General features: G+C 40.0%; 1 protein-coding gene across 2 annotated transcripts; it reads right to left on the bottom strand.

Moving 5' to 3' along the window:
* Window positions 1–147: 147 nt before the first annotated feature.
* On the bottom strand, window positions 148–9185 carry LOC149814191 (RAN GTPase-activating protein 2-like). 2 transcript variants are annotated; one of them, XM_089988449.1, is made up of 3 exons: window positions 9098–9156; window positions 5758–6113; window positions 148–2021 (listed from the first exon to the last, which is right to left on the bottom strand). In XM_089988449.1, exon 3 carries the CDS (start codon window positions 2006–2008, stop codon window positions 338–340), a length of 1671 nt encoding a protein of 556 aa, XP_089844575.1. In that variant the 5' UTR covers window positions 2009–2021; window positions 5758–6113; window positions 9098–9156; the 3' UTR covers window positions 148–337. The 2 variants fall into 2 exon arrangements, with proteins under 2 accessions (XP_089844575.1, XP_089844574.1); XM_089988448.1 differs by lacking the exon at window positions 5758–6113 and having other exon boundaries at window positions 9098–9185.
* Window positions 9186–15093: the final 5908 nt, after the last annotated feature.

Consider the following 15093-nt stretch of genomic DNA (forward strand, 5'->3'; position numbering starts at 1 on the left):
GTTCTATAGATCATAGCACTTGGCAAAAACAGAAATTGTGTTTATTGGCTGAAATATTTCATCAAAATGACCTTTTCTAATCAGCTAAATACCCACTATGCATCCATCGGTATGAATAAAGTTGGGGAAAAGGAAAAGAAGAAAAAATGGCAGTAAATAAGGCTCCTTAAAAATGAAGCTTCCAGTGCAGGTTGACACTTCAGACATCTTATAACATGACTATAGAAAACAAAAACAACCTAATGATCACAACATCAATGATCTACGGGTACCTAACAACACTCGATTTATCAAAGCTAATATTCAATGTGAACATCACAAGCATTGATAAGAAAAACTACTGGTCTAATTTGAGATCATGAAGCTTGGACTCAAGTTCCTCCCCTTCTTCAGCTTCACCATCCTCAACAGCTTTTGATGACTCTTCTCCCTCTTCCTCGTCCTCATCCTCATCACCACCCTCTGGATCATTCTCATCCAATGGTCCAAGTACAGAAACAGAGTTGGAACCAGCTTTCAGTATGTCCTTTACTTCATCAATTCCTTCATCTGAGATGAAATTACCATTGATATTTAGCAACGTGAAGCCAGGCTTATTAGTGACGGCCTGAGCTGACACCTTGGCTCCGACTCTTCTGATAGAATTGGAACTTAGATCGAGCTCCTTTAGGTTGTTATGACCCTCTTCCAATGCCTTGCAGATCACAATGCAACCCTCGTCCTTCAGCTCATTCTCAGACAAGTTCAACTTCGTCAGAGACTGCTTTTCAGCAACACATGCAGCCAATGCAGCAGCAGCATCCACTGTGATGTCATTCCCTGATAATTCTAACACCTGAAGTGCTGAAGCAGAGCCCCTGAGGGCATCGGAAATAGCAACAGTCCCCTTATCTTCCAAATTCAAGTAACACAAATAGAGTTCTGTGAGACTTGCATGTCCAGAAATAGCTTTACTCAGAGCTACCCCAGCTTCTACTCCAAACATGTTGTCACGTAGATCCAACTTCTTTATATTGGTGCAGGCAGCCAATGCTTTGGTCAATGCAACACCACCATCAGAACCTACCCTTGTGGAGGAACACCTGAAATCCTCCAGAGCAGCAGAACCTTGGACGATCTCGGAAAGAGCTACTGCACCATCATCTCCAGTCATATTGTTGTGGAAGTGCAATACCCTGAGCTTTTCAGCGGACGGGAGAAGTTCGCATATGGCTCTAGCAGCTTCCTCAGAGATACCATTGTTCATAAAGTAAAGCTCCTCCAAGTTTTTCTGTGATTGCAGTAACGACCCAAATGCCCTGACACCCTTCTCCCCAAGAGCGTTGTTCGAAAGATCAAGATATCTCAACAGACAACCTTCCAGCGCAGATGAGAATATTGACATGACTTCAAGAGCTTCAGCCTCTGGCCTTCCTGCAATAAAATCAGAAAGATCAACCTCGGTTAACTGACCCCTTAGAGACACTAGGATAGGTTCTGCAACACGTGCAGCATCAACTCCAAAGCTTCTGTTACTAAAGCATATCTTAGTGTACGAGTTCCCTGTTTCTGCTAATGGCCTTAATAGCTCCTGCGCTTCTGATTCATCAAGAAAGGCACGCGCACCCCCAGATATGTCAAAAACAGTTTTTTTAGGAGCTCCATTTTCATCAGTTTTTGGAACTGCTAGTTCTTGAGCATCCTCCTTGGGATACTGTGGCCCCCTTTTCAAAACTTCAAGCATAAGCTTACTGGATTCCTTGGCATATAGCTGCACGGCAGAACTACCATCACCATCAGGCTCTTTCTCATGGTGTTCATTGGCAGAAGCAAATGCCACATCTTCAATTCGCTTGGCATTCTCTTCAGCTTCTTCAAAAGACAAAAGGCCATATTTCTTGGAAAAAATAGATACTGATGAAAGATTTTTAGTCATGCGCTCAACAAGCATCAGCCGTGTTTTCTGGCTTGGGGGCCACAGCTTAATAGTGAATGCACGATTTGGAAGACTCTCAGCCACCGTATCCATTGATGAAGTTATCCTGCAACCAGATGAATCTATGGATGTAAAGTTGAACCAAAATAGCATGAAAATTCCAGTAACACATCATCTTTGGCATTACTACAAACTGAAGCTGACCACTCTGACGGGATAAAATGCCTAAGGTGCCATAAACATATCCTTTTCATTGAAAAATTAGCAAGCTGAGAGCGAGAGAGAGATGGCTAGATAAGTTTTGTAAGCTCCCCTCTTCTTGACAAATCACAGGAAAGCTAAAAAATATCCTATATCCACCTTAAAGCACCAAGTCTTACAATATGTTCATCAGTAACAAATGAAAAAAACAAGACTAAAACAACAGCTCAACAAAAATCATACAACTGCTTTTCGCTGGCTTCAAACTGTTGAAGAGGGGCCTCTTTCCACTTCAAATGTATCATCCAGGACCATGCATATTAAAGCACAACCTCTCAAAAAGCTGCATTTGAAAGCAAAATGCCAAAACAGGAATCCTAACAATTGACAACTATCACAACCCCAAAAAACAAAAAAAATCGGCAACACCATTTTGTTCCGGTGTTTTTCTTACAGTCAATTGCCTGTGAATACTACTTTGAACCAAACTCATTAAATAAAAATTCTCCTCCTCTATCAGTGCGGAGAGTTTTTATAATATGCCCACTTTCTTTTTCACCAAGAGCTTTAAATTCCTGAAAATTTTCAAATGCGAAAAATACCCAACTCATACGAGAAAAATCATCAATAAATAATAGAAAATATTTACTCTTGTTCCAAGATGGAGTTTGTATTGGTCCACATATATCAGCATGAACCACGGCTGCCCAGACAATGATTTTTGCCCCTTATGCAGCCTCTTCAGGAGTACCCAATCATCAACTTGGAACTCCTGATCGCTTCGGCCCTTGTTGTAGATTTGTTTCATCTCTTATTGGGCTTTGGTGAGGTTAGCCTTGAGGAGACGCATCACCTCATCTCTAGAACTCATAAACTGAAGAACTTTTGTGCTTGTATGTGATCCAACTAACGGGCAGCTACCCGTAAAGAGCCTCATAGGGAGACATCCCTAGAGAGGAGTGGTGGTTGGTGTTATAGGCATATTGAGCCCATGCCAAATACTTGATCCACTTATTGGGGCGTTCACTCGCATAACACCATAGATACGTCTCCAACGTCTGATTGGTGACCTCCTTTTGTCCATTAGTTTAATATGCTGGTTGTGTTAAGTTGGACATATAAGAATATATTTAGCTATATATACTTATATATATGTACATATATACTTATAAATATGTATATATATATATATTTAAATTTTTGTAATAGGTAATACCCATTAGGAATATTTTAGTCATTTCACTATTAGGTAATAGCTTGTGCCCATTAGGGGCACATCAATCTTTTCCTTTTTTGTATTTGCACTTTTTGTTAAGGTCATTTTAGTCAAATAGCTAGACTGTTGTTGGGAGCTCCCCAATGGCTATACTTATGGTAGTCGATTCTATGAGCCCTTCTTTGTGTATATAAAGTGGTGTTCCCTCCTTGTTGTGTAATGCTTTCTCAAGCATTTTGGTTTATAATAAATTCTATATTTTTTACTTGTGTTTTTTGCCCTAAGTGGCTTATGTGCTTGTGTTTTTTATTGACTCATAAGAGGTCCTTGTTGTGTATGTTTTTGTGCTCTTGTAAGCCCATAAGAGGCACCCACTTGTATCAAAGCCTTGGTGCTCTTAAACTGTAACTTGTATTTGAAGATCCCGTGGTGGACCATGAGATTGGGGTGGAGTTGGTTTGTTGCTTTGGGCTGATGCTTGGGCAAATAATGTCACCCCGCAGCATTTTCCCCACTAACTTCTCTATGCCCGCCTTTTGCTCGTGGGCGTAGCAATAGGGCCTCACACTCAAGGGCCCGCTTTCAGGTGCCAAAACCACATGGTGGTCCTGTGAACGATATGGTGGCAACTCCATTGGCTCTCCAAATACATCAGAGAACCCATCTAGAACCTCTTGGAGTTCAGGAAAAACTGACTCTTCAAGATCCCCTGGATCGGGTGGGGCAACCGGTTGCATGAGGAGGGTGGCTTCACCCGATCTCGTGAAATTTTTGATAGCCCCCTTGGTTGGAACCTCTCCCTTAGTAAGAGGCATGTGAAAAGTAACAATAGAATCATCCTATCGAAAGACTATGTGCATCTGGCCAAAGTCACACGTGACTCTGCCAAGCAATCTCAAGATTCTCAACCAACACATGTTGAGCACGACATCCACCCCATGCATGGGTAGGACATACAAATCTACCTCAAAATCAAATCCTTGGAGCCTCAACACCGTGTCATGACACACGACACACCTTCGAGCATTTCAAATTGGTGCCATCATCAACCATCACATCGAAGATGGGGTGCTCCTTCACCCAACAACCAAGCGTGTACACAAGCTCATCTCGTATGAAATTATGAGTTGAGCCCATGTCAATAAAAACATTGATTTGATTGTCATTCACAACCCCATCAAACCTCATCAATTAAGGGGTTGTCATACTTGATAAAGCATGGTAGGAGTTGCCCAAATTCGGGTCCTCAAGCCCCCCGAATTCAGTTTCCTCACCATCCCCACCGCTCCCTTCGTATTTGTCCTCGTCAACCACCATGTACATACGCATAGCTTTGCATTTATAATCAGGTTCCCATTTTTTGTCACATGTAAAACACGGACATTTTCTGTTTCTTTTCTATTACGGCCCTAATCAATCGCTCTGCCTTAGGGAAGAGCACCTCTATTGCGGGTGTCAGGGGTTCTAATCGGCTTCTGCAACATCGCGAGTTGTTTATTCCTCTCCTCAATGCAGCAAGGGTAAAACACTCACACAACGTGCGAAGGTTTTGAAATTGTAACTCCACATGTATTTCCTCTTTGAGGGAACCAACATACACCCCCATGAGCATGTGCTACGGCCAACCGCACACCATAGAGCTCAAATCTTCGAATTTTGCTTGGAATTTTTACACAGACCCCCTTTGTCACAATTGTTTCAACTTAACATCAAAGTTATCATACGGAGTGGAGCCAAACCACCACACAACCAAATCTGCAAACTCGGCCCAAGTGGGGCCTCCCGTGCGCTTGCATTTGACAATGCAGCCATTGAAAGGCTTAACCCTCCATGTTCATAATCACCCAATCCATATTATATTCTTCCAGCAATGATTAACCCATGAAAAGGTTTTGGGCGTTGAACAGCCAATCATGCACATCCGATCCATTCAACTTAGGAAAATCATATCTTTGCATGTGGGTGTCGTCGCATGTGTTTGATCCTGTGTGTGGCGGTATTGCGGGTTTTCATCGAATGGATGGATTATGGGGGACCTCATGCAACCAATAGGGGGGATCAGCTGGTCAGATGGGTACATCAGAAAATATGGGCCGTGTGGGAACCTATGATTGACCCCGGGAAGTCCCAACAGTGTGTTGGGGGACTGTCCCGTAGAGGGGGGTCGTAGACAATTCGACCTGCCATTAGGAAGTAGCAGACGGTTGTTAGGGCCTTTCCTCGAACACATGGCGTGCAGAGGCTGCCATGGATCCCAAGGGAACATGCAAAGGCCTCTTTTACTGCACATGCCATCTTTCAAGGGTTTCAATGCAAAACTCATGATGGTTGAATTGTTGCTCCATGGACGCGCGCATCTCGTCCATCATGAAATGCATTTCACTCATCATTTAAACCAAGGCACCAAGATCGTTGGAGGGGTTACCTTGTCCGTGAGATGGGATACCGAGCACCTCTCGTTGTTGATCCAAAGGCTCTTATACCAAACTGGTGTGAATCACGCTCTCAATGTCAAGATCGGAAGCATATTTGTGCAAGCGAGTGAAACAAACTCTCATTTGGCGCTTGCAGCGTGGCATCCATCATGTAGGGAAGTGACGGATCTCTCCAAACGTGTGTAGGGGGTATATCTCCCAACGTGCATGTGGATTGTGGCAATGCAGGAACGTGCTACAGGCTTGCTCAATGCCCACGACAAAGCACCAAGAGGCTCACCGATTCCTCAAGGTATTGCCTATGCCTCACGTCATCCAAGGAATGCCCAAGAGCAGGCATTGCAACCTGAGATCAAAGGGGAAGACATCTGCTCATCAATCCCAAGGGAGACAGTGTGCGAGAGAGAGAGAGGGATGGCTGCAAGAAGGAATCACTTCATTCATCATAATTTTTTAGGGCTCTCTAAATGTGAGCATATATAGGATTGTCCACCTATTCGGATCCAGGGCACCACATTTTAGGCCTCGGATCTCAATCCAATAATCCTAATTAGATCCATATGCTAAAACATTTAGCTAGTCCCTCTTCCCAATGCACAACCACTTGCAGCATATAAAAAGGGATAGACCAACCTCAGTATTCCTTTTAACAAGCTAATTTATGGCTTCCAAAAATGCATGTCAAACATCTCCAATAATCATTTTGAAGCTCATCAAACAACTCTAAAATAATAGTAATGTAATGCATATTAATGAAATATTAGAAGCCTTCTCGATCCCAATGTAACACCTTTCTGGAGGGACATATGGATCCTCAAAATTAAGACTAAAATGGCCTTTTGAGGATATTTTTTTGTGTGTGCATGAAAGCCCAAACACTAAACATGTCTTATTTCTCGAATACAAGTGTCCAACATATATGTCCATAGTGAATTCAAAGACTACCTAAGTAACCACTCTTGAAGGCACACCTTTTTTATTTAAAAAAAAACCCCCATCTATTAAAAGAAACCTAAATTATAATGCTAAATAAATGATAACAATGTAAAATTTAAAATGTAACATCCTATAGACACATCTAGTAACATGAAGTTACTGACTTAATGTAGATTTCTAAACCATAAACAAGTTCAGATTAATGCTAAATAAATGATAACAATGTAAAATTTAAAATGTAACATCCTAGAGACACATCTAGTAACATGAAGTTATGACTTAGCGTAGATTTCTAAACCATAAACAAGTTCAGATTAATAAATATGCATACAGAGTAACAACTAAAATCACATGCTTTTTTCGGAAACCACATGAAAGTCATGCCCTGAATCATGATAAAGTGAAACCTAAGTTTCCCAAGAGGTTGTGAAAATTTTCAGCATATTCAAAAGCTAGTGTTTAATCTCAGAATTTTATAAAAGAACCACTTAATTAAAAGACTTGTAACCAATTAATGGGCCAAAAAAGATAACAGCCCCTGGTAAGCATACCTCTAATATCAGCTCTACCACACTAGGCATTACAGACGGGTAAGTGAGCTAGTTGATCTACTAATTGACATAACCAAGACATTAGCCTAGTCCCACACTTAACTACATATATTACAAGTAGTTCAAAGTTCTACTGGTCAAAAGAGACAACAATATAACTTACTTATCTTCTTTCAATTCTGTGTCCAGCTAAATGGTGCTTCCCAATCTGGTTAGTGGCATTATCAGCTTAAAGTTAAGCGTGCAAGTTATGGTCATCTAGATTATTTAGTCTTTGCCATACGACAAGAGGCCAAATGAACTTCAACTTTGGGGTCTTGATCTAAGGTACAAAAATCCTCGAACATACTGTGCACCATTCTCTTCATCAAATCCTTATCTATTCCCTCTCCTAATGAACCTAGTCTTCAGAGCTGATTAATTCTCTTGCTTTTTGTTTTTCTAGTTTCATCCAGTTCGTTAGATGGCGATTATATTTAATCCAGAAAAAAAAACAGAAAAACCTTTTGTTTACATCTCAGCATAAACCTCCTCATAGAAACAGTGGATAAATACAGTTAACACTTTCTTTCATGACAAAATATTCTGAACTGTAAACAAAAAAAGACTTCAATCTGCATGAATGCCTGCACGTGGATGCCTCTTGTTCCTTCTTAGATATTCAAGCCTCAATAACCAATCTCTAGAAGGCCTCTCACGTACGGCTAAAACAGAATTCAATATTTCTTTTATCCTATTCTTCAAGATTCGGGATTGTAAGAACTTCCTCGGATGTTTTCAATAAACACTAACAATCATATCCATGGAGATAAACCCAAAGGGAGATTTTTGACAGAAAAAAAACAAACGATTAACATAAACACAGTAAAAAAGAAATGTGGCGTATTTCACTCATAAGACGATGTAAGATGATGAACAGAAAAATAACTGAAACTACCACATGTCCAAGAACATCCAGAAAATTGCATCTAACTCCAAGATACAAGTATTAAGAACAACATAAAAGAATTCCGGGAGAAAACGGTACTGAAGCAATGCTAAAACCTAAAACAAAAAGGATTATCAAAATGTATACTCTGAATATTTTCCAATAAAGCATACTTAACCAAAACGGTTCATATCTATACAGAAATGCCAATATATCATTTATATCCATAATGAAATGCCCAAATATCGAATAAAAGAAAGAGGATCTAAAAATCATGTCCTCAGCAACAGAATTAACAATAATCTACAAATCTGAGATAAATAATGGTAGGAGAAAAAAAATCTCTTGTTCCCTAAAAAGTCGATTGGTGCTACGAACAAATTACTTGAGAGAGATAGAGGGAGGTAACAACCCAAAGAAATAAACAGCAGAAGTAGAAGCGTCATAAAAAAAGAAAAACCCTAGACCCACATTCAAATTTTAAACGAAAAAAAAGGAGGAAAGGAAACCCTAGTCCCACTTAAGGATTAAAAAACAACAACTAAAGAATAAAATAAAACCCTTTTGAAAAAATGGAAACCCAATGCCGAAGTAAATGCTTCACCCATTCATGGGAAAGTTGGGCAAACAAGGGGGAAAAAGGAGGGAACAAATCGACGCCCTAAATAAATTTATCAAAATTATTTTCAGATTCTCTACGACTAAAAAGAAAATCCAACAAAAAAAATAAAATCTTGTAGAGAGAGAGAAGTCGAATGAAAAGAAGATCGAAAGGCAGACTTCTAGCAAATACCCACAAACAAAAGATGAAGAAAACCAAATGATTACTCGTAAAAAAAGCACATTTCCCATGAAAATGCCAACAAAAAATAAGTTGGGAAAAGAAAGAAAGCGAGAGAGAGAGAGAGAGAGAACCTTCTTTTCTGCTTGTTGTTCCTTCTTCTTACTGGATAGAGAGGCAGAGCGAGAAAAACAAGGAAGGAAACTCCCAGGAAAGAGAGAGAGAGAGAGGTGAGTTTACTTTAGCGCTTCACTTCTCTTTATTTATTACTTTGCCCTCGGTCCCCAACAGATGACAGAGACAGAAACCCTACACTTTTTTAAATTCTTTTCTCTGATATCTGATTTGAATTTGAACACTGCTAAAAACTGATCGGATATGTGGGTTGGTGTTTATCCAAACTAACATCCATCCAAGATCCATATCCACTTAGATTGGTCCATAGATCCATAGATACGGTTAGTGTATCTAATTCCAAATTGTTTAGTTTTAGCTTATGCCCATATCTATGGATGGCAGTGGGGCGGGGCGGGGGACAAGGTCTCCGCCCCCGCCCCACCTCAAGATTTTATCCTCCACCCCCTGCGGGGAATGGATTTTATCCTCCATCCCCGCCTTCATCTCCGTTTCATGTCCTCCATCCCCGGTTCAAACGGGGATGAGGCGGGGCGGGTGGGGATATTGCGGGGAAAAGTGGTCGGGGCGGGGCGGGGAAAAGTGCACGTCCATCCCCATCTCCACCCCCGGACCGGGATCGATTTTAACCTTCGTCCCCGCCTCCATCCCTGTTTCATACCCTTCATCCCCCGGTCCAAACTGGGCGAGGTGGGGCGGGGCCCCACTTTCCCCCGGTCCACTGCCATCCCTACCCATATCCCTGTCATTATTTAGCAGATCAGGTCATGCTGAACATGAGCGTTTTGCTCATCCTATTTGCATTTCATCCAAAATGCAAACAGAGGGCTACGATGTCCGCATAAGAAAAAACGTTCATGTTCAGCATGACCTGATCTGCTTCCGTCCTTATCCAGTTAAGTATTGCATGGTACTATACTGAGACGGGATTTTCATCTCTAAGTTAGGACGAGGTCCTATGTCTTCATATGGAACGGGTTGATTGGATGTGTCTCGTACCCTACTTGGTTTCTGACGCTTGTAGCAGTAAAAAGGTTTTAGTTGTGGTGTGTGGTTAGACTGTTCTTTGAATAACAAGAAACCACCCTTTGGACCTAGTATCGCTGGCTGAGCCTGCCATACTTATTATGGTGTAAACTCATGGTGCGCCTCTTAGCCCTTGTAAGTCACAAACCTCTACTTTATGACACGTTTGAAAGCGAGAAAAAATGTAGAAAAAGTGATGCAAAAATAAAAAGTTGGTACAGATTTTCTTCTGACCCTTTCAATCAAGAGAGTTTTTCTAAAAAGTATAATTTTTGATAGAAAATTTTCTTTTATAAAAAGGGTAAAAGAATATTTCCTACTTAAAGAAAATTTATTTTTACACTCCTCACCACCATCACCACAGCCCTCCACCTCTCAATCATTTTTTCACATTTTCTCACTCTGTTTTTCTCATGATACACAAACAAGCAAAAACTTTCTTTTTTTCTAAAACTTTTCTTATCAAAGACTCACAAACCAAACTTTCTTTTTCTACGAGAGTTTTTCTCTCTTCCAAAAGAGTATGTGTGTTTATGAATGCACCAGTAGATCCACAGGTCAGAGCTGGCATGGGGCCCACGCCAAGGTCCAAGCTTCCCCCAAACAGGGTCCTCAACAATTAATAGAGATTCATGGTTTTCTAGTTTGATGGGAGGGGATTGGTTGGACTAAAAAACTAAGGATTGGATATCACCTATATAGACCCTATGTTGCAAAAGCATGCATTAGGAATTAGGTATGGAGTTGGCAGCCTCAGCTCCAACCCTACATTCAACTTCATCCTCAACAACAAATTTTGGCAAAACCACTTATTGGCAACACATGAAAATGGCCTTTTATGGTTTATATCCCAATCCAAAGCTACCAAATGGAGCTTAATTGCAAGTATACATATGACATTAGGTAATTTCCATCCTCAAATACCAGATTTTGGCAAAACCATTTTTTGGCAACACATGAAAATGAAGTTTTTATCCCGATGAAAGGCTACCAAACAGAGTCTAATTGCAAGTATACATATGACATTAGGTAATTTTATGGTGTGTTTGAATCCCTTGGATCTGGAAAACTATGAAAGATTTATGGATTATATGAGATCCAAGGATCTCTCATACACCCATCTCCTACCCAACCAGGTGAAAGATCTTCATATCTCTCTTCCATTCTATTCATATCAAGCATCTCCAATCCTTAATGCGAGATTATGCATTTGAAACTGATCCAATCTTAGCATGGGGCTTATGCCACATCAGCAAGTCAACTTATCCTTGGATCTGAGCTCTAAGGTTTCAAGCAATTCCTCATGGAATTGCAAGTAATTTTGTTGGAGTTAACAATACTAATGGTTGGGCTCAATATACATAAATTCTCTAATAGTAAGCTTAGTCATATCAAATGCACCTTAACTTTTTCAATTGTAATGTTACTTGAGATTAAGTCTGGCAAAAGAGTTGAATGGGATGAGCTTGAGGTGTTCAAGCTTGTCCGAAGCCGAACCAAGCTCGAGCTCAAGCTCATGACAAGTATAGCTAAACAAACTGAGCTGGCTTGTTTACCCAGGAAAAAAAGGAAAAGACACGTTGTTTAACTAGTAGGATTTGAGCTCTAGGCCTATTGAGATGCCTCATTTACACCAAAACTACATCATTTTAAAGTTGTAAGCAATAGGATTTGACTTTAAACTTATTGATTGCAAGTCAAACCCTTGGACCATTGGTTCTAAATTACATCGTGATGTAAAATATCTTTTAAATATATTTATGGCTGCTTAACAAGCTTATATGAGTTAAACCAAGGTATTGTAAAGTTTTAAATGCATTGTGAGCCGTCGATTTTTCAAGTTTTGAAAAACATGCCTATATGTTGTAAAGTTTTAGTGTAAAGCATATTTCTTACTAAATAAATTGTAAAGAACAAATATATGAGGTTTGATTGATGAGATGTTCAAGCATTGGAAAAGAAAAGCCATCCGATCGTCCTTGGTTGTAGATTTTGGAGCTTCCTTTAGTTGAACAAAGAGGGAGAGTTGGGCATAGTTACCTACGCCCAATCCAGCGAATGCTGACAGATGCACTGGGTGTGTCTGATTGGAAGAAAAAAAGACAAGTTTTTGGGCTTTTAGCATCCGTTGTGATTGCCACTAAAGCGTATTTTTTCTGTAACTGTGCGCGTGCTCTGTTGACCTGTTTGCTGGATTTGGTGTAGGCAGCTATTCACTACTGGTGTGTGTGTAATGATGTCTCCTGCTAGATTTAATATTGTTTTACATTTAACCTTCCAGATTCGGTAGCCCATAAGCTGAATTGGATCTGATCCATTATTAGATGTGCTGGGTTTGGGGCAGGTTTCTAATGGATCACTATTCCCAATGTGGGCAAGGTCGACCGGTCCATTGCCCACCTTTGGTTTCTATCACCTTAGTTACATAGATTTGGAAGTGCTCCTTAATAATCCTTGGTATAGGAAGGACATGGAGGAGCTGATGGTTGATGTCTTCTCTCATTTTGTATCAAAATCAAAATAAATTACTTGGGTTTCATGCCTAGTTAATTTTTTTTTTTTAAGCCCAGCCCTGATTCCATATGAAATAGATTTGTATCCATTTTTGTAGCCCAGTCCTAGCCCAACTCAGCCCTGACTCCGGCAAATAGTTTGATTTGTCCATATGAAATAGATTTTTATTAATAATTGTAACCATTTTTTATTTTATCTAAAAAAAAATTTGGTGTGATAGTCTGGGGTGCGGGGGCAGCCCCCCCCCCCCTAACATGAATCCTAGCTACGCCCCTAGTGGGTGGTGGTGTGAGATGGGTGGTAGAGAGCGTAAAAATAAATATTCTCTTTGTAGAAAACATTCTTCCACCCTCTTTCATGGAAGAATGTTTCTTATCAAAAAGTGTACTTTTTAGAAAATCTCTCAGCAAAAAAATCTCTCATTTGGAAGGGTCAGAAAATCTGTACTTTCTTGCTTCCAAATGTGTTCATAGTATAATGTGGGTCAACATTCAATAAGTTCACTAAGGGGTGTTTGAATGTCATGGATCTCTAAGTAGATCCATGAATGTGTTGATCATGCTGACCATCCTTTGGGATACAACCTGTCAGGTATGGGGTCAACAGCAGATGGAGGGTGATCAGTGCATCAACATACCAAAAGTGTGCAATCAGATCGCATCTGATCTGAACCCCTTTCAAATAGGAGATCTCTGATCCAAAGATCTGGGATCCACATTTTAGGTCATTTTTTCCCAAAATCCGTAGATCTTTAGTCCAGTGCAGGGTGGTGGTGGTTTGTAATAGAGATTCTCAGATCTCTGGTGTAATATCGAATTCAATTTTCTTTAACAAATTCCAAAACAACATGTTGGTGATTTGTTTTTTGATCGCGTCTTCCTCATGCAATTACGTATTCCAATTGTTTGTTTCCTAGGTTTCCTTTTTCAAAAATCTCTTAACAATTTTTCTTAATGATATGTAAACCCTATAATTAAGCTAGCGTCATGGCTCTATAACTAGTGGGCTCTCAGTGGATGTGTAGGTGCCTTTGTTTGGTGGGCTCCTTAAGGGCTTGGGTGTCAGTAACTTCACTGGGGGTTTACCTCCTAAGAGGGCACGCTCATTAAGTAGCCTGATTGTCGGCCAGGGTTTTTCATCATAAAAAAAGATATATAAACCCTATTGGGAACAGATAAGGGTGAAACGGGAACATCAAAATTTGCATCATCCTGTAGTCAACTTATCTAGGTCTTGGGAATGTGCAAGTCCCTAAATATTAATTATATTTAAAAATAATTTCATGACTCCAAAGTGAAGTTGAAAACAAGTCTCATCAACCTTTTTGTTAATTCTATTATTACTTTACAACCTTGCACTAGCGTTTACTTTGACCTTAACATATCATTGACATTTCTCAGTCGGAAAATATTAGAATTATCCTAGCTTATATATATATATATAGGGTAAATCTTGGCTACTAATGAACTAGAAATCATGTGTAAGTTGTAACAACTCAATCTAACCATATAGAATGTGTTCAACATGGTTTGTTTGATAAGGATTAAGCTTTGGATCGTGTTTTTTTGTGTAAAAATGTGATTTTTTGAGTTATGAAATTTTGGCACATTGTGGGCCATTGATTTTTGGACCCCTTTAAAAGCCTATTTTTTTTGTCATAATCACATGATTCAAAACAAGTTTCCTACTAAACAAGCCATGTAGATCATATCCATAACATTTGATCTATAAAATATTAATTTTTTTTGTAATGAAAAGAGTGATTTATACTCATTAGTAGCCAATATTAACCTGTACATATATACAGACAGGTAGATGCGCCTTCAAGACAGTGACCCCACTTGGTCACTTCAAAAGAAGGACCAAGCTAAGATCCAAACAGGTCAGGCTGGGCCATTCAAATGGATCCAACCCATCCACCAACCTTGAGCCGGAGTTGCTGGTTTGTTTAATGTGATTTTCATGGTAAAGTGCCATAGTGAATGGTGTTTCCCACCATGATGAAACAAACACCCAGGTAAACATATGGGAAAGTGCCATGCTGGCTTGTGGATGCGCCAATGTTTCTCACCGCTTTTCTTTTTCTCATTTAAAACCCCTTCGCACCTCCTCCCATGTAGGGGTATCAATGAGTCGGGTTTGACTTGAACATACCAAACCCTATAGGGTCGGGGTTTGCTGATGAATAAAAAGATCCGATTAGAATCTGGGTCGAATCTGAAGGGTCTGATTAATATATGGATCTGGATATGGTTTGTGAAATTTCATACCAGACTCGGGCTCGACCTGTGTTCCGACCAAGATTCATAAATTTTCAATGTAAAAAAGATAAAAAAAATATATTGTTTTACCGGGTATGATCCAGGTTTCTAATGCTTATAGGATCTAGGTATGGTTTTCCTTATGGTGAGTCCGATTGGACCTGGCTTTGAACCCGGTACTATCATCTCAAATC

Source organism: Nuphar pumila, chromosome 15, assembly GCF_984573655.1.
Source record: "Nuphar pumila chromosome 15, dmNupPumi1.hap1.1, whole genome shotgun sequence".
Lineage (NCBI taxonomy): Eukaryota > Viridiplantae > Streptophyta > Magnoliopsida > Nymphaeales > Nymphaeaceae > Nuphar > Nuphar pumila.